This window comes from Pleuronectes platessa, chromosome 17, assembly GCF_947347685.1.
Source record: "Pleuronectes platessa chromosome 17, fPlePla1.1, whole genome shotgun sequence".
NCBI classification, from domain to species: domain Eukaryota; kingdom Metazoa; phylum Chordata; class Actinopteri; order Pleuronectiformes; family Pleuronectidae; genus Pleuronectes; species Pleuronectes platessa.
Window position 1 is genome coordinate 22,580,491 of NC_070642.1, and position 22,913 is coordinate 22,603,403.

At 42.4% G+C, this 22,913-nt stretch overlaps 2 protein-coding genes across 2 annotated transcripts in view; both read right to left on the reverse strand.

The window, feature by feature from the left end:
* The window catches only part of col12a1b (collagen, type XII, alpha 1b), a 78,208-nt gene extending 69,404 nt beyond the window's left edge, over positions 1–8,804 (reverse strand). Inside the window, exons 1-6 of the mRNA XM_053445303.1 lie at positions 8,697–8,804; positions 5,412–5,528; positions 3,727–3,870; positions 2,417–2,470; positions 1,466–1,729; positions 968–1,132 (exon numbers count right to left, since the gene is read on the reverse strand). Of these exons, the coding sequence (XP_053301278.1) occupies positions 968–1,132; positions 1,466–1,729; positions 2,417–2,470; positions 3,727–3,870; positions 5,412–5,528; positions 8,697–8,772 (820 nt within the window). The 5' untranslated portion in view covers positions 8,773–8,804. The remainder of the gene's footprint in view (positions 1–967; positions 1,133–1,465; positions 1,730–2,416; positions 2,471–3,726; positions 3,871–5,411; positions 5,529–8,696) is intronic.
* A 3,101-nt stretch (positions 8,805–11,905) lies between these two features.
* LOC128460087 (cytochrome c oxidase subunit 7A2, mitochondrial) lies at positions 11,906–14,202 on the reverse strand. The gene is made up of 4 exons (XM_053445124.1): positions 14,071–14,202; positions 13,712–13,801; positions 12,847–12,931; positions 11,906–12,187 (listed from the first exon to the last, which is right to left on the reverse strand). The coding sequence occupies exons 1-4, from the start codon at positions 14,086–14,088 to the stop codon at positions 12,132–12,134; spliced, it is 249 nt and encodes an 82-aa protein (XP_053301099.1). The 5' UTR covers positions 14,089–14,202; the 3' UTR covers positions 11,906–12,131.
* Positions 14,203–22,913: the final 8,711 nt, after the last annotated feature.

A 22,913-nucleotide genomic window follows, 5' to 3' on the forward strand; every position in this document is an offset into this window, starting at 1 on the left:
CTGTGAACTCTCTAACTGGGTTCTTTACTGGGGTGGTTCCATTTATTAAGCTTCTTTTCTGCTCCTGCATGGCGAGAGGCAAATACAGGAATTTGGTCTCGACAACATTTAACTGACGGATAAAAGGTTTGAGACACGAGATATTGTTCAAATTGTTCTCTCTTGTTTTATTCCTGTGATTCTTTATTTGCACGTCCCTTCCTTCCTCCTCGGTTTGGTCCCTTTCTTTTTTGTTTTTAATTTAACTCAATTCAAGCACCAAATCCTAACAACATTATCTCAAGGCTGTATAAGAACATTTTGAATGTAAGACTTTTACTTATAATTGAGAGTTTTTCCATATTGATGTGGATACTTTTACCGAAATCTGAATAACTCCTTCAATACCTGTCAGTTTTCTTTCACAGTAGATCTGAGGTGCTACTGCAGTAACTCCCCCCCCCCCCCCCCCACACACACTGTGGATTGAACCCAGCTCCCGGGGGCTTTGTGTAAACGCCGTCGCCCTCGCTCCATTAAAACGCTTTTAAAGCCTGGATCACCTCCAGGAAACGATGGGATTTGTTTTTGTTTGCTTTAGTTGAAGTGGAAATGAACAGTGCTTCTTACGCATGTTAACAGCTTCTCCTGCAAAACCTGGGAACATATTTAATGTCTCCAAAAGCAATTTTCAATCAGTGACCCACTTTCAGCAGAGATGAGCTGTTGTTACTTCAACACCATAGTAACCGGCCACTCCTGCTTCTCCATCCTCACTCGGTGGAAAGTCTGACACGGAACCTTGAGCATAAACACTCAGAGAACCTGCTATCACTCGCTGGTAGTAGCGTTAATGATGGAGGAATTTAACCTTGTTCCATTATTATGTCATCGCAGGTTGTGTCTGTTACTAACAACAGTTAAAAGCATTAAATAAAGATGGAAAATGTAAGATGTGGAATGCAATAAACTGGTTCTGGCTCCATACCGAGGACAAAGATCTCCACCCCGCCGCTCCTGAGCTGCTTGGCGTAACCCTCCACTGCGTCCTCAGATTTGCCGTCTGTGATGATGACCAGCACTTTGGGGAGATTCAGCCGGGCGCCGGCGGCCTGCGAGATGGTGTTTTCCATGAGGTAGCTGAGGGCATCGCCTGGAGCCACCACACAGAGAGGGTTTAACACACGGGAATTAGGTTTTAAACAGTGCAGGGCCAAAAAGTGAGAAGGAGAATGTGTCATTATGTTTGCTACCAGTAGAAATGATGTGTGTATTATTCTTGATATGATTTGAAGTGTTCATTGGGCGAGTTTGAACAGGTTATGTGGTTAAATAATTGACAAGAAGTCTCACGTTTTTTAATCCTTGTAGAAAGTATGAATAAAAATAATGATTATTATTTAAGCTCATTTAAACTTTCAGAAAATGTATTTAATTGTTAAGCGTTCAGTAGAAGTGATGATTTCTTGCTGTGTGGTAGAGTTACCTGTCATGGTGTTTCCTCCCTTGTACTGCAGCGAGCCCACGGCCTGCAGCAGCGCCGCCCGGGTCATGTGACTGTTCAGGTTGAACTCGGTCCTGGTGTCGCTGCTGTACTGGACCACACCCACACGGGACTTCTCCTCTCCGATCTGAAACGCTCCGGCCGCTGCCGAGATGAAGCTGCGGATGAATTTGAAGTTCGGTCGGCCCACGCTCCAGGAGCCGTCCACCAGGAACAAGACATCGGCGATGGCACTCACAGAGCATTCTGGGAAAAAGAACAGACGGGAAAAGTAAAGACACGTCTGTCTCTGGTGAACCAGTCTGGACCATCAGATCGACTCTTTGCCATAGAAGGAAACAACTGGTGGAGTTTTATACGTCCACTGTGTTTGTCTCGTAGACTCAGGGTTTCTCTCAAACATACTTGGGAAGCAAAATTGGGAGTTTTGTTTTTTATTTTGTAGAAGAAAAAGTTTAGTTTGATTCACTAGATTCTATCTGAGAAGTTATGGAGCTTTTCTTCTGACTTTCCTCCAATGAAAAGAAGGAAAATCCAGCAGGAGCTCGTCATCCCGGCCGAGTGGAGCCAGGGCGGCAGAACTCTTGTAAATCAGCATCTGTAATGGTTTCCACTTCCCTCAGCACTTCAGGCCTGGGCTCCCCCCCCCCCCCCCCCCCCCCCCAAGTGAGCGTGAGCAGCTTCCTTAGCACTGGCATAATTGGCCGGCATGGGACCAAGCCGATGACCGAATACTTCAGGGATCTATATTTTGCTTAATTTTGATTATTGCTGTCCAATGGCTGTTTTGTGGCTGGAGCCTCCCTTCGCTGCTGAGCTCAGGCTCATGGACGCCGCCCAGCAGCGGAGAAGAAACTCAGGAACAAGAAGTGGAAACCAGGCGGGGGGGTGAAAAGGTTCAAGATAAATGATTGGATGAGATCAATGACTTACTGATTGAATCTGAAGGCTCTGGTTTCCTGGATGGAGCTCTGCCCCCGGACTCAACTGAAAGACAATAAAACATGTAATTACAAAACTCAGAGACAATCCCCCCCCCCCCCCCCCCCCCCACCGAATGCTCATTTAATGTCATATTAACTGTCCCTGTTTTACTTCAACAGATATTAGACCTCTCCACTTGGAACCACACTGCTCTTTTGTTTGTGTGTTTCCATGCGTGAGATTCACTCTGCAGTGTTTCCACCTCAGAGACGGCCGAGCGTGCAGGACGAGTTCCCACATGGAACCACTGGGTTGATTAACACTAACCCAATCTTGAATCTTGAATATTGATGTCTTCATCGTGTCTTAACCTGCTGCGACTGGACTGACTTCATTGATCTGTAGTTAGAAGATCGAATGTACCGACTCTTTGTGCCGCATTCACAGACAAGATCAGTGGTTTCCGAGCTTAGTGGCTCGACTCCACTTCTTCTATGTAATGAACAGCAGGGGGCGACTCCACTGGAAGTTTTGACAAGTATATGAGAAAGTGACTCTACCTCTCACTTTATAACGTCAGTAAACATGAAGGAGTTCATGTCTCAGTCTCTATTTAGTGAATTATGACCATAAATGGGTCTATACTAAATATTACACATTGCACAATAAAGTTCCTGAGAGTCAAACAATGTATCTTAAAATTATTGTTTGCTTTGAATGTTGAGGTTAATCTTCAAAATACCAGTTAAGAAAAAGATATCTCCACTAGGAGCATTTCATAACTTTCCTGGCGCCGTCACATGATCGTGATCAGCAGAGGGAGTTTATCCAGATGTCAGAGTTTAAAGACTTCTCATCTGTGTTGGCATAAAATCACTATTTTTCCTTTTCGGTAAACAAAACCATCTAAAATAAGTCGTACAGTTACTTTAGATTAGATTAAGTTTTACTGCATGAGACTAAAACAATGGGTTTTTGTCCACACGCGGGTTCAGACCACAGGAAACACTTCACAGCTGGACTGGGTCCTGATTGGCTGCCTGCCGCAGAGTCATGGAAATCTGTCTCGTCAGCTTTCCAACTCTGGCCTCATTAACAAGCTGGCTCATGGGGGGGGGGGGGGTCAAACTGTTGCTTACAGCTGTTTCTAAGAGACACAACAATCCAGAATCTCACAATCGACCCCGAAAAACTGCTTCTAAATAATAACCTGTGTTAAAACTGCTTTCTCAGCCTAATGTTGAATTAAATAAATAAATCTATTTCTCATCCTGAAGTTCAAAAGAGTCCGCCCACCGCTCGGGGACATGGGGACTCACGTGTGATCTGGCCGGAGATGGGCAGACTCTCCTCCGATCCGGCGTACGCTGATATCGTTACAACATATTCCACATCTGGACTCAGGTTGGAGATGGAAGTCTTAGTCGCAGATGCAGGCAGCGTAAATTCTTTTCTTGGTTCTTCTACAAGAATGCACAAAGTCAGAGGGAAGCCATTAGGAAAACAGTGCATTACTTCATCTCTTCAGCCTTATTCAGACGACTGACCCGAGGACTGGAAGATCCCTGTAAACACACAACGGTTCCATTTAATCTAATGAAAACTTTCCGCATTACTACGAATTACAATAAAACACGTGGTCTTAACCCTTAAATACCTTCAAACCTTCCATGAAGTCTAATAATCATTTACCTCAAATGTTACAATTTGATAACGATGTTTGTTTAATGGATTCAAAGACGTGTTGTGTTGGTTTACAGCCTCGGTTCCCAAACTGGGGTACATGTACCCCAGTTTGGGAATATGCAATATTAAATAGTCTGAATAGCCAACTCGCATTGCCAAAAATACCCATATTCAGCAAAATAATTACACTGCCAAAAAAAGTTACAGGTAGGTTAGTGACCGTTAGTCAAAACTAGGGATGGGCATAATTAATCGACAATCGATTAATTGATCCTTAAGAATTTCGTAGATGACATTATTTTGTCATCTACGATTATTATAAGTCCTAAAATCCCTGACAATTTCAAAGTTTCAAGTGTTATAGGCTGTATACGTGCGTCGGGGGGGGGGGGGGGGGGGGGTACGTAGCTGGAGATTGAATGTCTGAAGGGGTACGAGACTGTAAAAAGTTTGGGAACCACTGGTTTACAGGATCATCGGGATCCATTTAAACCCACTTCTTCTATGATATATTAATAATTCAGAATTATGTTGTGGTTTTAAGGAATGAAAGAGTAATAAATACCTAAAGTTGTCAATATAATCATAAACTCAAACAAGACTAACCACAGTTGTTTGATCATTTAGCCTCATATTTTGTATATTTCGTTATTTGAGTTATATTTGGGTTTTAGTGAAATGTCAGTTAACGGAATTATGAAACAGCTTTTTAAATCGTGTGCAATCAAAATGTCACATTATGGACTTATATTTATTTAGCACGCTAATGATAGCTTCTTCACTTAGCTGGTTTGCTCTGTTAAGTTACCTGCTGGCTCCGTTCTGTCAGTTAGCTAGCACGACTATTAAACCACCTAATCCGTATAGCCGCTGAAATGAAAGCTAACATCAGTGCTGCTAGTAGCTAGTTTGGTTAAATAACTGTACCAAGCTGTTACAACTAGTTATTGAATTCCAATGTGCATGCTAACGTTAGTTGTGTCAGTTAGCTAGCTAGGCTAACTAACTGAACACAGTTACACCAGGTGCTTATTGAATTAAAACAAAGCTGAAACGTGAGTTCTGTTTATGAGCTAGTTTTGTTAAACTTTACGAGGCGATTACAAATGGAAGTTGTTGAATTAATATATCTTAGCTAACAGATGCATAAATGACAAAGCTAATGATTCACACGACTGTTTCCAGCTGCTCAGTCCCTCCTCCATGTTAGTGGACGATCACATTAATCAGTACGAAGTTTTCATCCGATCAGCCGGATGCTAACGAGAGGAGTCTCCAGAGACAGCTGTGAGGTCACGGCTCTGCAGGCCACACCCACCTGCGTCTGAGGTCACTTGGATCCTGTAGCCCTGGATCCTGGACCCGGGTCTGCTCCAGATCATCTGCACCGTGTTCTCGTTTAAAATCTTAAACCTCAAATCTGACGGAGGGTCGACTGCGAACAGAAAACACCGACAGTTAGTCCTGCAGCGTCGCACTGGGCCTGTATCCAAATGGAAGGAGGACTTCAACAGTCAACACTTCAGGCTGAAGTACGACAAGTTCACTGTTGGAGCAACACAACACAACACAACACAGCCTACAGATGTTAGAGAAGCCATTTTGGAGACATGAAAAATGACTTCAGTTTGAGTCTGCACGGCCGCAGTCGACTGCAGTGAACGACTCAAGACAACAAACACACAACGTTAGATCCTGGAACGACACACACTAACAAAGAAGGCGGGAAGAGAAAGCTCCTGAAGCAAAGGCTGCTCAGAACCACTGGGATCTGGTTCTGAGCTGGAGATACTGGGACGGGTGTAAAAAACACTCTAATTAATTCATTGGGAAGTAGAAAGTCAAAATATCAGATTGCTAAATTTGGATTGGTTTGTATAAAAGACATCAAAATTCAAAATGGAAGATGGAACTGATCACTGATTTGTCCAATCAGGTGACGTTTTATCAGTCATGTGATCCAAGACTGTTTGAATTTTTATTTTGAGATTCAAAAGGACCAGTTGTATTAATACTGGAAAGATTAATGATTTTTTTCTCTGAACAATTGAAATTACTCTCTGGGAGTTGCAACAATGAGATTAAAGCCAGAAACATTCAGATCGATGGTTTTAAAATTACAAAGTGTGAACTTTCACAAGTAGCTGCCTACAAACTGTGGTTCAGGCTTTTCTCTGGTGGTTTGAACCAAAAATGTGTTTTGTCTGGTGATTCAGTGGAAGATTCTTTTTTAAATTTGGGGAATCACCAGCTTCTTATGAAACGAAAAGGTTTCCCACCCTGTGGACAAAATGAAACATGGACTGGCCGCGGCCGGACGTCCATGACCTCAATCCAACTCACGATGTTGAATTGACAAAAAAAAAACAAACAACAGAAATATGATAAAACTCCAGTATTGATTATACAATGGATAAAGAGCCGTGTGATCGCTGTCATGGTCTCCATTGCAAACCTCATAAAAGAATACACATGTCCGTTAGAACACGTGTACGTCTTTTCCTGTTTACGTTGAGCGCTGATGTTCACCAGAGGTTCTGAAACTGATGGAGCTCCAGATCCAACTTTTAAACTTTGGATCATTCCTGAAACTTTTGTCCAAAATTCACAACCCAGGTGAAACACTACTCCTTTAGATTTCAGGATCTGGGCCAAAGTTTAAAGAACCACTGGTTTTTGTGATGTTAACCAACGAACAGGTCAAAGGTCACACAGATCCCAGTTTGGAATCGTGATCCCTGATGTGGAAGTTCATGCACGTGTACATGAAAAGTTGGTTTTAACAACTTGGAGTAACGAACAAAAAGTGTCCATGTACACAAGGGACCAGGGATTATTTCTTTATAAATATTTTAAAATGATATTCTTCAGGTTGGGGTGGACTAATAAAAAATAACACAAAGCGTGAACATGAAACTCTAGATCGCTGCAACACACCGCTTGTTTTTAATGTTTCCGCATATACTCACGAGAATAACTTAATAACAACTTAAAATAAATAGATAATAGGTGAATTGTCTATGTTCATACGAGTTAAAGTAGCTTTAAAGTAATAATAAAGATATAAACATTTCCATTAGCTCAAACTGGCTTGCTATACGTCATGCTATAATCCAGTCAGAGCGCCCTCCTCTGGTCTGGATGTGCTACACTTTTCCCTAAACCACATTTTTTAACATAACAGAAGTGAATCATTGAACCTGAGCAAACTCAGAAGCGCTTCATGCTGGAGGAACATTATCGTGTAGAATGAAAACATCAATCAGGAAACAGAAGAAATCATATCACACTGGATTCTACAGGTTAAAGATTCGTTTCTCTAGATCACCACCAACCAGACGTTATTGTGAGTGAAGAATATCACAGTAAAATATTGTCGTGAAGCCCCGACTCTGGGTCAAGGCTTGACTGAGAAGTGGGACAGGACGTCAAAGAGGTAGGAGGCACCAACCTGGTGAATCATATCAAGGCCTCGGCTGCTGCTTCGGTTTCCAAAGCAAAACTACTTCAAAGAAAAACCTGCAGCTCTGAATCCAGAGGAAAACGCACGGACGCGATTCTGTGTGAACGTCTTCTGCTCTAAAGCTTTTCATTTGTCCCTGTCCACCTCACGTGTCCCAGTTCAGAGTCCAGCTCGTCCTGCGCCGAGCGGTTTCATCTTCAAGGTGTTTCAGCTCCGGCCCCGACATGTTTAACTACTCCACACGGCTCAGAAAATATACGACCCCATTACAACACTGATGTGGCCCCTGGAGAGGCAGCGGGGGGGCCGCTGCTGGGACGTTAAAGGGGGGGGGGGGTCACAGGAGGTTAGAAACTCTCCTGGAGGCCCAATCACTTTTTACTACACTGAAACGTTTTAAAACTTTATTCTGAGAGAAAATCCAGAGGCAGATGTCTCCCGTTGTGACCTCTGGAAAATAATATGAAACTCATATTTAGTCTTTCCGCTCCATCAGGAGAAAAGACGGGGAGGAAACTTGGCCTGGTGCCATCTGGGCTTTGCTCTTTTTCAGAAACTGGAGGCTCCAGAAAGACAGAGGTGGTTTCGAGCAAGGGCCCCTCCTGGTGTCAGAAGGATGGAACTACATGTCTGAGGCTCAGGGACATTTACAGTACGTCTGGCTCCACAGGGTCACATGGTACACAGCTGCAGCTGAAGGGTTTTATTACATCTTATCTACTAAAGAATCATTTAAGATAAGTTAACAGAATTATTTGTTTTAAAGCAGCATTATCTATCAATATATCAGTTTTTTCATCATCTTACTCAAACTTGATTAAACCTCAGATACATCACCACCGTGAGAAAGTTTATGTAGAAACATTTCACTGGTTCAGACAAAACGCTGAATTATTTGCAGCTGAGACGAAGAAATCCTGTGAATTCCTGCTGGAAACTGGAATAAATCAGAAGTTAAACTGAGGCTGAAAAGACACAAATCTGTTAAACAAATCAATTCACCAACACACACGTTTGCTATGTGATTTATTTTATTCAGACTGAATGTGCAGCTGCACGTTGCAGATAGAGAGAAGAGGTGAGAGGAGCAGAGGTCAGAGGTGTAGGGTCAGAGTGAGGAAGAGGAGGATGAGGCTTTACCTGAGTCCTGGGCCTGGGAGGAGGAGGCCAGCAGCAGCAGCACGGCGGCCACCGCCAGAGACAACCTGCTCTTCATCTTCAGCTCCTCTGGCTCAGCAGCGCATGGATGAAGCTGAGAGGAACGAAGCGGAGAGAGCGTGAGACCGGCACCGGGGGGGGGGGGGGCTCACTGAGCTATCGTCGAAGGGACCAGACAACGCAACAAAAAATACATAACCCCACAATTCTAAAACTGCTGCAAAAACCGAAGTACATTATAGATTTAACAAAGATGAAAGTCAAAAAATCTAAAACTTAACAACGCACACAACCAACAACCAGTCGACCAGCGGAGAGCGAATGGAAACCCTGCTGGGACACAGGCTTCTCTCTGCGGGGAATTCAAAAGGTCCAATCCGGGATCTGGTGTTTCCTCTGAGGAGATTCACGAAGTCTTTCCACAGCTCGAGAGGAACGAGCATCCACCTCTGGCACTGTGCGCAATTACGCAGCGTAAAGCAAGAACTAGTCCACACGTCTCTGGGAGTACTCCGAATAAAATGTGCTTTACTGGGATAACTGGGATAATCAAGACAAGCGAAACTATATCCCTCTATTGAATTAAACTCACTAAACGCGTCTGGAGCTCAAACAATTCTCTCAAATCTGCAGAAAACCAAGCGTCACTGACCTAGAGGAGACTGGAGGAATCGTGTGGTCGGGTTCTAAGAAGCGAGGACGAACGGAGGAGATGGAGCAGCGGAGCCCGGCCAGAGGAGAGGTGTCCGGGGGGAAGTCAGGCAGCTCCGCGGGGTTCTGGGGCCCAGACGCGTCGGTGAGTCTGTTTCCAAGTGGGAAGCTCCGTGCACACAATCCGCTTCTTAACAGGGGGGGGCAGCTCCCAGCTCTGACGACATCCAGCCAGAGAAGAGGATGTGTAACCACGTCTGAGGAGAGCAGGGAGACACACACACACACACACACACACAGGGAGGTGCACGCACACACACACAACACTCGGAAACTTTTAGGCTACATACTTTTCTACATTCCTTTCCGGTGATGGAGGAACTTCTCTGCGTCTCGGCCGCAGAGGGCCAGCAGCGGGGGGGGGGGGGGGGCGGAGGGGAACTGAGCGTTTTACCCCTTTTTCATTCTGTGAATCAACGGGAAAATATGACACAGTCGAGGAAAGCTGACCTCAAGTCAGTGTTTCCCCCCGTTTCCAGGGGCGGACCTGAGGGTTCTGGGGTCCTCTCATGAAAGTAGACGAGTCACCAGTGAATTATAATAATTATAATCACGTATTCACATCACAGAGCTCATTCAGACAGGAACTAAAAATAACCATAACCCATAATAATCTGGTTATGGATCCCAATAATCCATGTTTTGGTCACGGTGTAAATTTGCCACTTTCTACATTCTCCAGCTTCTCTAATGTTTGAACCAACATCCCACATCCATCAGACATGACGACATCAGCCCCCCCCCCCCCCCCCCCCCCACAGGCCCAGATTCCTCAAAGTAAACGTGTGGGCGGTTGGAATCTTATGTCTGATGGAGTTTACATGTTTCTGGGGCTTTCATCCACCCAAGTATTTGTTGTATGAAGTTACATGTGCATAATCATTTCTGAATTCACTGTGACGTGCTCATGACGATCAGATTCCCTCTCTTCACCAACACTCCACTCGTGTTAGTTAGTTCAAACTTCTTATTCTTATTCCTTAACTTCACACAGTGTCGTCATCTTAACTTTCTCAAAGTCGATCAAAACGCGTCTCACAGCTTTATCGTACATTTGTACGTCATCCAAACATTTATCCCACAATTTGTGGGATTTGTTCAAGTCTCCAAATCTGATAAACCACCACACAAACAAAAGGTCGACTATTCAGCGGCTCACAAAAATCTGCTCTTTGATGAATCCAACTTTGGTTTACATTTTTCAAAGTCCCACAAATTTCCGAGTCGTCCACCAAACATGTTGTTGGTCATAATTCAACATTTGTTGCCATAACTACATAATTCAACTCTTCGCAAATTTAAAACGAGCATTTTTAGAAAAGCATGAATAGGAACATTCTCAGAGCACTTGGCGCCCCCTGGTGCTTTTTAAAAGACCTGCTGATATCAGATACACTTTATGTAACGTCACAAAATCCTACATTTAATATTTTTCTGCTTTGTTTGGCAGGTTTTGGGAACCGTCCAATCAGAGGCCTGCTTTCTTCCCCAGTCCTGGGTCTGTGTTGGTTTCATTTCCCAGAGTGAACGAGAAGCTGTGGATCATCTGGATCTGAACTGGTAGAAGAACCGGCCTGAGGGTTTCTCCTCCCACACCCTGAAACAGAACCCCCCCCCAGCACACCAGTGAGAAGATCAACCGGAGGAATCTGACTAATGACCGGATGTAATTTCATGTATTAACATCCGGACGTGTTTCAGATGCTTGGACACTCTGGAGGATTCAGGGCAGAATTCTTTGTAAACGTCGCCCTCCAGTGGCTGAGGCTCGAACCTTCACTCAGAAACACAAAGGAGACTTTTCTCTACTAAATAAAGTGTTTGAATAAAACCTGCTGTCGACATGAACCTGAAGCCTCTGTGGACTATTCAGAGCTCATAAACATTAATTCAGTTTTCACTAGCAGACCTTTCTACTGGATTTGTGTGTTGAGGTATTCACATCTGTCTTGCATTTCATTTTTTATATCTTTTATCTATTTTATATTTTTTATTTAGATATGTTTGTCTAAATAAATGTTACTTTGTATAAATATTAGAGAAAGGGCGTAAATAAGAAGTAAAAAGTGAGTAAATATATATTGTTTCTTTTTATTGCTTTTCTTATGTGTTGTATTTATTGTGTTTAGGTTTTTATGTTTCTATGTTCAATGCATGCACCAATAATCCAGAGCAAATTACTTGTAGGTGTAAACCTACTTGGCAATAAATACTTTCTGATTCTGTATTTTGCAGTTTTTCTGCACATGAATAAATATCAGTCCATTAACAAACCCCGATCTGATCACATGGTTCTTCACAAATTATTTCACACATTTACAATCTGATTAAAGAGAAAAGGATTGAGACACTCATAATTCTTTACACACAGAAATCATTCTACAAGAACGGCCACATATTACATGACTATTAACCATTTTTAACATGTATTTCACCATTATTGAAAACAATTTTTTTTTATAAAAGACAGAAATAATCCGTTTTGGTCATGAGAATTTTTTTATTGATCCATAAGTCATCAGAGAGAGTACAAGAAATAAATATTGATCCCATGAACATGAAACAATATCCCGCCACATCTGGAATTATGTGGCCCCACACATGAGGAGAGCATCTTAGCTTTTGTTGTTATTACATTTTTAAATACAATATAGAGCGACAGGCCGGTTGTTAAACCTGAAGCCGACAGCTGAGACAGTGGAGTCACTACTTCTTCTGAGGGACGGCGGCCTTCCACAGCTCGTACAGGACAAGTCCAGTGCCTGAAAGAAAACAAGGTCGTTTAGAAAGACGTTTTAAAATCTCAAGTCCAACACGTGTGTCCCTGCAGATGAACGGGACAGTGTCCATCACTGTGCTGTAAACACTTAGAGACAGAGCTTTCTGATTGGATGACTCATCATTTTACAGGAAGAGAAAATAGGTTTAGATGTAAACAAAATAGGATCTGATAATAATGAAGGTTTTCTGAATATATTAGATAAATCTACAGTTACCAGAGGATTCAACCTGGACACATGGTTCAGATTCATCCGACAGTTTCCTCCTCGTCTTTGTCGAGTCACAGGTTTTCTCTGATGTTCCAGTGACAGATCAGATAGAAGCTGAACTTTGTCTAAATCACGACCCACTGTCCAACTTTTTGTAGGAGCTTATAAAATTGACAGACATGATGCCGGGTCCAAATGTGAAACCATGCGTTTTAAAACCAACACAATTCTCTGATCATCGTGAAACACAACTCTGCTCTGACTCAGCGATTGCGAAATGAAAACGGTGATTCAGGTAAAAGAGACTAAAACTAAAAAACAGTCATCTTTTCTGGTTCTGTTGTTGGATGAAAAGTGATTTTTAATGTTATTCTAGCTTCTTGCTCATGTGTTGAAATATCTCAAATCAGACATAAAGAAGTTCTTCTCACCCAACACAGTGAGTGTCATCGTGGCTCTGTACAGCAGAGCGTCACTGGTGCCTCCTTTCAGATGAATCGGCAGCCCGTTGTCCTCCTGCAGGAGACACAGGACAGAGACTTTAGAGGAGCAACAGCTGACATTACAGCTCTGTGAGGATCAAGTTATTAAACTGGAAGAAGACTGAACCCATCATCAAATTCACTGTTTTATGTTTGACCTGATTTTCTTTTTCTCAACTTGCTCCTTGACCTTGTTGAAGTGAAAAGGTCACGAAGCGTGTTGTCTTCTGCTGTTTTAAGATTCTCAGTTTATCGTGTCTTTACAGTCTTGTGTCTTTTATGGTGTTTTTACTGCAGCTGGTGAAACTCAACAGTGAAAACACAAGTAAATACACAAGAAAACCAACACAGAGGTTTCAATAGAAGGTAGAAGAGCTTTGTTTGTGTCTGCTCCTGCATTTTCATTTCTGTTGTTCAGTTGCAGAGCGTTGAGCCACAGCAGGTTTTAATGGATTCTACCTGGAGGTGACAGCAGATTACAGAAGTTATGAAGCTGCTGTTTGTACTGAGGACCACCAGCCTGTCACCACACACTATCATACGACACAATTTAATATCCTTGATTTTAGTTCAAGCACTTTGTAACCTTGGTTCTGTGAGTGCTGTAAAGTTATTATGAACTGTGAGGTCAGTGCTGAACCACCGACTGAGCTGGTTAAACTAAACTAACATTATTATTATTATTATTATTATAATGACAATGAGCCTCAGGTTCTGCTCGTGTATCTGAGCCTAAGGTGGAGGACTCTTCTGATCGGTGTCTCTTCTCTCCGGTCACAGGACCGTGCACCGAGGTGCTTCACGGAGCTCTGACCTGAAAGATCTTCTGCTTCTCGGGGACCGAGTTCTTCATCTCCCGGCGGGTGGAGCTGGAGATGCTCCGCCGGGCCACCTGCCGCAAAGCCTGGGGACAAGCGGTTAGCATGGTTAGCATGTTAGCTCGGTTAGCAGGAGTTTCTAAAAGACAAGACTTGTCTGTGTAGCTGGAGAGGAACTGACGCTAAGCTAATGCTAGCGGTGTCCTGACGCCTCCACTTTGACCTCTAATAACCCGGGAGACGCGACACGTCCCCGCCTCGTGTCCAGCGCCGCTCGTCAGTAAAACACGACAAAGACTCGAAGCTTCAGATTCACAGAAACAGAAGAAACCGTAAAGATTCAAAACAGACTCACAAGAACGTGTCTGAACATCTTATGTAGCACAAGGACACCGGAACTCTTCACTTCCGCCTTCTGCCTCTCGTCTTCTTCTCCACAGGGGCACTTCCGGGCTGTGCTGTCTGCTGCCCCCTGCAGGCTGAAACACCAACTCCACTCTGACTCAGTCAACAGACAATTTAATTCAACTCAATACAAGGACGTTAATAAAAGAAGTGTTCCAATATATCAAAAGCAGTCAAAGTGGTCTACGTTCCATATATAACACTATGATATATAAAACGATGCACCATATAACAATGCTCATCTGGACGAAGGGGCGGGGCCTCAGTGCAATGTAGTGTTCAACTGTTGTGTGTGACGTCTTTAATTCAATGTCACTTAATGGGAGCTTGAATATTTGAAGGTACACATACTTTTTGATTACAGTTAAACAAAATTACAGATTAAGCTAAATCTAATATTTTCAGTAACTTAAAAATACCCATAAGCAAACTCAAATGTTTTGAATAACATTAACTCGAAAAAAAAAAAATGTATTGCTCAATGCAATAAGTTAACTGAACTGAATAGTTTAAAGTATAGACACCCAAGTATTTTTGTGTTCAATAAACTCAATGTTTATTAGTATTTTTTCCAATGTTTCCATTTAGTACAAATCAAAACAATTGACTTTGTGAAACTCAGAAAACTACTAGTACTACCAACTTGTAAAATATCAAACATCAAAGTTAGCCTTTTTTCTATTCAAAAGTTGTCTTGCAAAGACTGCACAAAAAATGAATATTTAAAAACAAGCAGACACATTTACATAAAAACAACAATTGCAAAGGCTCAATTGGAGCCATTTTTGTAAATCTTTAAGTTTACATGTGAGGCAGCAGCTCTTCATATCTCTGAAACTATCAACATGTGCAAAGGCAACGTGGAACATACTTTCGGTTTAAATCTACCATAACTCTTAATACAACCTATGGATGGGCATAATGAATGGACGATCGATTATTGATCATTAAGAATTTCGTCGACGACATTATATTTTAAGGCACTCAGGCACACAAAATAACAATTTCCGAGTGAACTGCAATTCTTTGGAATATCTGAAATGTGGGGCCACAAGTAACCAGGAAGGCATCACATGTTTTTTGTTCATGCTCTGCATTTTCATCACAAACTGGGACAAAAATATTTCAATAACAAAAAGAAGAATTAACTATTAAAGTAAAAACAAACATTGCATGTATACAGACAGTCCAGACAGACAGACAGTCCAGACTGACAGACAGTCCAGACTGTCTAGACAAACAGACCATTTAGACAGACAGACTGTCTAGACAGACAGACAGTCTAGACTGTCTGTCTGTCTAGACGGTCTGACTGTCTGTAGACAAGCTACAAAATTCTAACAGTGGTCCCAAATGTCCACATAGAAAACAGAGGGAGAACGACTCCTCAAATATATCACAACAACCTGTAATGGAGAATAATTGATCATTTAGTGTACATGATCACATCATTAAGGATCAACACATGAGCACAATAAAACTTCTGAAAAGAATTAGCTGTGATTCTGCATCTCTATTTACAGCTCAGAAAGTTTACTGTTGCAGTAAACGATGTTAGCAGCTCTTAGCTAGCTTAGCTAAATCATCTGAACAATAATAACCCATAATATCACAATTCAGCATATTAAAACAAAATCAAAAACGTTTTCTACTTTGTTTTGGACATGGTCTAAAAAATGTAGCCTAGCCAGCCCCAGGCCAACGTTACTTACCATGTCTGCCTCCACTCGCTCATTATGTCGAGTCCTCCTCGCTCGTCTCCCGGTGCACCGGCTGCTGCTGGGGCCGGTGAAACCGGCACCAAACAGCTCCGTCAGTTCAGCACTTTGTTAGCAGCCTCCACCCACAGAGACTTCAGCTCTTTTTCCCGATGCTTCTCAGCGCAACCCAGGCGGTTTTTTACTCTTATTATCCATTTTAAGTTTCTGTCTCAGCAGCAGCCCGTCCCGCGACTCCCCCCGCCAATGCCATGAGGTCCCGCCCCACCCTGGTTTGTGTTGTGATTGACAGCACTGTCAGGGCTCTCTGAGCCTGTCAGCCCATGATTGATTGACAATGACAAACAATAGACCAATAATATGTGTCGATGCTGACAACACACTGCTAGCCCTCTGTAGCCAATTGGCCGGCCCAATTGGAGGGAATTTGAGAGGAAGAAAAAAAAACAAAAAAAAACAACATAGCGGACCAGACCGGCCCACATTGGGTCAACGGCCCACCGGGACGATGCCCGGTATGCCAGATGGCCAGTCCACCCCTGAGCAGAGGTGATTGAAATATACAATCTAACACTTTATGTAGTCCTGGGTCCAGTAGACCCAAACATCACATATGTAATATAAATTTGTAGGGGGGATGTAAAGTGTAAAGTCACTGAAATATATGTTCCTTTATATCAGTGGTTCTCAAACTTTTTTTGTCATGCTCCACTTTGGGTCTAGAATATTTTTTCATTCCCACCCCACAACAAAATGGGCCCAGTTTAACATGTGTATTTACATTACCTACACATGAACATTAAATCCACATTACTTTCAGGAATTTTGATGTTCAAATAAAAAGCAACAACTTTTTGTGACCTTTGTCGCTTTTTTCAAAGAATAGTGCAATAACTTTACTTAAATTCAACTTAATTGAAGTTCTTTTGGGGACATTTATCACTACATTCCTCCATCAGTCTGTACTTTTTCAATAATAGAGAAAACATTTATTCAATTATAATCACTTTGTTACAAAGATGATAAAGCTCAACCAGAAAGAACACATGCATGTGATTGTGGTGTAATGTTTTCTAAGTGTCATCTTAATTTGTTGGGTCTAATAGAGTTTTCAGACATAAAATCCCCACTGGTCTCTCCTCATGTCCTACCCCAGGGGTAGGCAACCTTTACTATCCAAAGAGCCATTTTGCCCCCTCTTCCCCCATATTAAATCTGTCTGGAGCCGCCCTGATAACACAGGTTATAAAGTTATATAGTTATATAATATATATAAAAACTATAGTTAGTTGCATTTATTAAATTATAGAACGACAATAAAAAAAACTGCTATTTTGACCCATTACAAAAAAGGAAAAAATCAAACTCTAATGAAGAGGAGATAAAATACATGTGTAGGCCTACTTTGAAATAAATGAAGCACAGAACTATATGCTTTTTTTGCTCGTATCCAGCTTGGTACTTTTCATCAGATGCTTTTGTGCTTGCTCTGGAAATGTCTTTAAGCATCACATTTTTTTTGTTTGCTAATTCCTCGCCACATATCAAGCATACAGGTAAACCTGCATCGTTGGCAGTGATAGCAAATTAATCTGTCCACGCAGAATTAAACTTTCTATTTTCTCCCTTTGTGCGTGTCCGCTATCTGGGAGCGCGAGCACACACGCACACACACACACACACACACACACACACACACTGTGCTCCTGTTATTCCATGACGGCCTAATACGATGATGATTTTAAAAAATGAACGTGAACTGGTACGTTCACTCTCGTTCATCATATGAAAACGGATTCGTTAAGTTCACCGTTCGCGAAAAATATGCGCAACATTCACAGCACTGTACAGGGAGCCACTGCAGAGGGGCTGAAGAGCTGCAGGTCCTCGACCCCTGTCCTACCTCATCGACTGTGAACCCAAGAGCAAGACAGGCTTCTTCGTACTTTCTTTTCAACTTGGGTTTTTGACCACTGTCTCTTGTTTGTCCCCTGACGGGCTGCTGCACGTGAACGAGCTCTGTATCTCCTGTGTGCGTCTCTGAGCGAGTGAGCGGAGGTGAGCCGGGGTGGGGGGCGGAGCCCAGGGGCCTGAGAGTGTGCACTGTACAGGGACATAGACTGTACATGGGAGCCACTCCAGAGGGGCTTCAGAGCCGCCCGCGGCATCAGAGCCCTGGCTACGGCGAAAGAACAATTTGTTTACTGCTCCGGCGGTAAAGTGATACGGACGTTTTAAACATTGGTTCGGCTATAATATAAGTTCCGCCTCACATTTCCCCCTCCCGGTCGCGCGCCCCACCTGTTATGCCTCCACGCCCAAGATAATAATTAACTACAGACAACTATCTTTATCATCATCATTATTGCTTTATTGCTTATAATAATTATTCAAAATCAAGTCATTGAAAAAAAAGTAAAACCTCACTGCAAAAACTCCAATGTCTCATAAGGAAATGTGACATATGAAATATGGGTCCCTGTATCAAGTGATATATTTTACTATAAGGTGTAATATTATTGTCACGTATACATTATTATTTAAAGTAATTAAATGTACTTTTACATTCAAGCTCTGTCATTCTGAATACAAATGTTGCATTTCTTCACTGCAAAAACATTGTGAAAAGTTTTTACTTAATACTCTTCCTTATGTTATATCACACGGGGGGGGGGGGGGGGGTAGGAGGGGAGTAAAGGGTTTGTTTGGGGGAGTAGGTGAAGTGGGGGGGGGGGGATAGGCAGTGGGAACACAGTGGGCAGTATGGAGTCAAGGGAAAAGCAATTAGAAGTTTCAGGGGAACCGCCTCTCTCTCGTTTTGGTGTTTCCTCTTTTACTTGCTCTGGGGTTCAGCGCCACGCCTCCTTGTCTCCTCCTTTATCCTCAGATTGTCTGCTCCTCCTCGAGCTCCTCCTCATCTCCTCCTCGAGCTGAGAGAGATGTGATACTCAAAGCTCATAAGGGTCGAGATCGAACCTGCGGTTGTTTTTCCTGAACCTTCTGTTTGGCTTCAGGTTTTTAGATTGAATTGATTCTGAATCGTGTTTAATTCAGATGGAAGGAGAACAGCAGGAAGGATGGGATGGACCCGGGCGGCTGAGAGTCTGTGCTGGTTTGGAACTGGGAGTCAGACCAACTCAGAATCTCATCGATCACTCAGGTTATAATAATGTTTAACTTATAAAAACTGAGGTGGGGGTCTATGACCTATACCGCAGCCAGCCACCAGGGGGCCATCGGGATGATCTCTATTCACAGTCTACAGTCCCTACCAACCCTAATAGAAACAGAGTCAGTGAGGCTGCTGTGTGTTTTCTGTAGCTTGCTGCTGTTGTGAGAGAATTGTACAAACCCAGAGAGAATTTTAACGTCTTTTACACATTTTCTTGAAAGCTGCTCTAATTTTCTTTGTCAACAAACGCCATAATAAGAAGTCCCTGCTCACTCATTAACTTCCCCACAGCGTCTCTGCCACAGGCCCATTGTTTCCACTGATGATGAAAACACAGTTAAAGAAATTACAGTGTCAACGAGGCTCAGTCATTTCCATTAACAGCTGGTGGTAAATTGTGCTTTTGTTGGGGACTTTTTTTTTCCTGAGGCGGATTAACTCACATACAAAGAACCAAGGAGCTGGAGAGTCTGGTTGAAGCCACAGAGAAGAAGTGGCTCAACGTGCAGGAGGACTCATAGCACAAAGTTCAGAAGATGGAGGAGGATATTAAGTTCCTCATCGTGAAGTCTATTAAGCTTCAGGTAAGTGACATCAGCTCAGTTTTTATTTGAACAATAACTTGTTGGATTGTGAGTTTGTTTCAGATTTAGACTTTTGGAGTGAAAATAATGAAACACGTGTCATCTCTGTCTTTTCAGGACCTGGCCCTCATGTCAGACAGCGACAAAGCCAGAAGAAGTGAGGAAGCAAGACAATTTCAGCAGAAGCAGAAGACAGAGAAAGTTCAAAGAGAGATGAAGCTGAAAGAGAGGGATAAGCAGGAAAAGAAGAAGCAGCAAAAGATAGCAAAAGAACTAATAGAGAAGCTGAGAGGCAGGAAGAGCATGGGAAGATAAAAGCTAAGCTTCCCTGCTAAATTTCTATTGTATCTGCTTATCTTATATCTTGAATAAAAAATTAAAAAAAATACTAACAACTTTTTGAAAATAGTAGCACTTAAATGACACTTACTCATATCACTTTGTAGTTTTGCTTTAGTTTGAAGAAATTGTACTTTCTTGATTCTTGTCGTCCTGGGTCTGTACCCTCGGGGGGGCACCTTTGAGACATTTTGCGACGCCCATTGAAAATTCCTCCAGAATTCATACATTTTCACCACTTTCTAAATTTCTGCAAATTTTGGTAAGAATTTTAACATGTTAAAGCAGAGGGAACCGAGATTTATTTCATGGCCACAAATACAATTCATATTGAACTAAGGATTTAGAGAGAGAGAGAGAGAGAGAGAGAGAGAGAGAGAGAGAGTGAATTTGGTGAAATTCAACATCTTCTCGTCAACCTCGATTACTGATCTCCATCACTGCAGCTCAGCACAAGTTGCTGCTTCAAAGTTCTGAACAATGAATAAAAGTCAAACTTTGCATATAAACAAGCAGGTCGGTTGCTTATCATAATAAAAGCCTAGAAAGAGGCGATTAGGGAAAACAAGAGAAAATATTCGTGAGGCATTCTTGTAATCTGTAAAAACCTGTATAACTTTTAGTCATGTCAATGTTTGGAATAAAAACATTATTTAGTTATATAGTTTATTATTATAATATTTTATAATAAAACTGTTTAATAATATATTAATATGAAAAGACTTGAAGGCAGTACGTCACATGGGTTGAGTGACAATGTCTATTAACCTCTTAAAAGGCGGGTGAGATTCGCCTGTCTGAGGAACTTCAAAGTAAATTGAAAGCCGTGAATGGGACCCTAGCATGAAGCCTTGACTAGCCCAAGTTCAAATTTGATAACAATACATCATGAAATAAATATTTGACAGCTCTTTTCCTAAGGGCATGTTTTCCACAAAGGCCATTTGGAGACTCCAAAGGACCCTTTGTAACCATGGTAACCAACAATGCTAAATAGGCAAAATTTACACTCGTATGTTTATATAAAAGAGACAAACAGCCACACAGTGAAACACCTCCTTTGAGTTCCTTTGGTGACCAGAGAGATCAGAGGCACCGGCGCCATCTTTAATCAGGAGGCTATTACCTTTGAGTTCCTTTGGTGACCAGAGAGATCAGAGGCATCGGCGCCATCTTTAATCTGCAGGCTACAGCCTTTGAGTTCCTTTGGTGACCAGAGAGATCCCAGACATCGGCGCCATCTTTAATAAGAAGGCTACTGCCTTTGAGTTCCTTTGGTGACTAGAGAGATCAGAGGCATCGGCGCCATCTTTAATCTGCAGGCTACTTAACTGACCACCGAAGAGACACTTGTCAGTTTGTTCAAACAGTGCAACATGACAACAAGTCAAGACAGCTCTACAAGTCCACAACGACAACTTGATCAGTCAACAGCTGACAGAATCATGAGTCTTCAAGACAACCGCTCCAACAGCAACATGGAGCCAAACTCAATGAATAATTCAATGGAGGACCTCCGGCAACAATTGAAAGGCTCAGAGTTAAATAATATGAAGCTGTCGCTGGAGAACCAAGCTCTTCAGGAGGTAGAGAGAGAACTAAAGTCCAAGCTGAAGAAGATGGACAGTATGTTGATCATGAAGGAGAATGTGGACAGGGAAAGAGATGAATTAATCCATACTTTCCAAAGTGAAAACACCGCGCTGGTCGATAAGAATGGGGAGCTCATGGACAAACTGAGGACCGCACAGAATCTGATCCACGATTATTGTACAGGCAATCTCACTGTAACGGATCTGTCTAAGCTATGGACCAGCAATTCTGAGAATGTCATCTGCTCTGAAAGAATCAAAGAGCTGGAGAGCCTGGTAGAAACCTCAGACCTTAAAGTCCACACTCTGGAGGTTCAGCTCAGGAGAGAGCAGGTGGAGAAAGATACCTGCCTTCAAAAGATCAAAGAGCTGAACAGCCTGGTTGAAGCCACGGAGAAAAAGTGGCTCAACGTGCAGGAGGACAAGCAAAATAATGTTGAGCTCAGGGCCAAACTGAGCACCGCACAGACTCAGATCCGCGATGGCAAGACTGCCTTTAACCGCAAAGTCAATGTCATCGAAGGTCTGGTATTGCAGCATTCCGTCTGGTCTAAAAGAATCAAGGAGCTGGAGAGTCTGGTTGAAACCTCAGACCTTAAAGTCAACACTCTGGAGGATCAGCTCAGGAGTGAGCAGGTGGAGAAAGAGACCAGCCTTCAAAGAACCAAGGAGCTGGAGAGTCTGGTTGAAGCCACAGAGAAGAAGTGGCTCAACGTGCAGGAGGACTCACAGCACAAAGTTCAGAAGATGGAGGAGGATATTAAGTTCCTCATCGTGAAGTCTATTAAGCTTCAGGTAAGTGACATCAGCTCAGTTTTATTTGAACAATAACTTGTTGGATTGTGAGTTTGTTTCAGATTTAGACTTTTGGAGTGAAAATAATGAAACACGTGTCATCTCTGTCTTTTCAGGACCTGGCCCTCATGTCAGACAGCGACAAAGCCAGAAGAAGTGAGGAAGCAAGACAATTTCAGCAGAAGCAGAAGACAGAGAAAGTTCAAAGAGAGATGAAGCTGAAAGAGAGGGATAAGCAGGAGAAGAAGAAGCAGCAAAAGATAGCAAAAGAACTATTAGAGAAGCTGAGAGGCAGGAAGAGCATGGGAAGATAAAAGCTAAGCTTCCCTGCTAAATTTCTATTGTATCTGCTTATCTTATATCTTGAATAAAAAATTAAAAAAAATACTAACAACTTTTTGAAAATAGTAGCACTTAAATGACACTTACTCAAATCACTTTGTAGTTTTGCTTTAGTTTGAAGAAATTGTACTTTCTTGATTCTAGTCGTCCTGTGTCTGTACCCTCGGGGGGGCACCTTTGAGACATTTTGCGACGCCCATTGAAAATTCCTCCAGAATTCATACATTTTCACCACTTTCTAACTTTCTGCA

Bases quoted from the DNA above. Each gene is read 5' to 3' on its own strand.
- LOC128460087 (XM_053445124.1), bottom strand. The intron at 12,932-13,711 runs GTCAGAGCTCCG...TGTCTCCTGCAG, and splicing joins AGAAGCAGAAGATCTTTCAG to GAGGACAACGGGCTGCCGAT. The intron at 12,188-12,846 runs GTGAGAAGAACT...GTTTTCTTTCAG, and splicing joins GATGACACTCACTGTGTTGG to GCACTGGACTTGTCCTGTAC.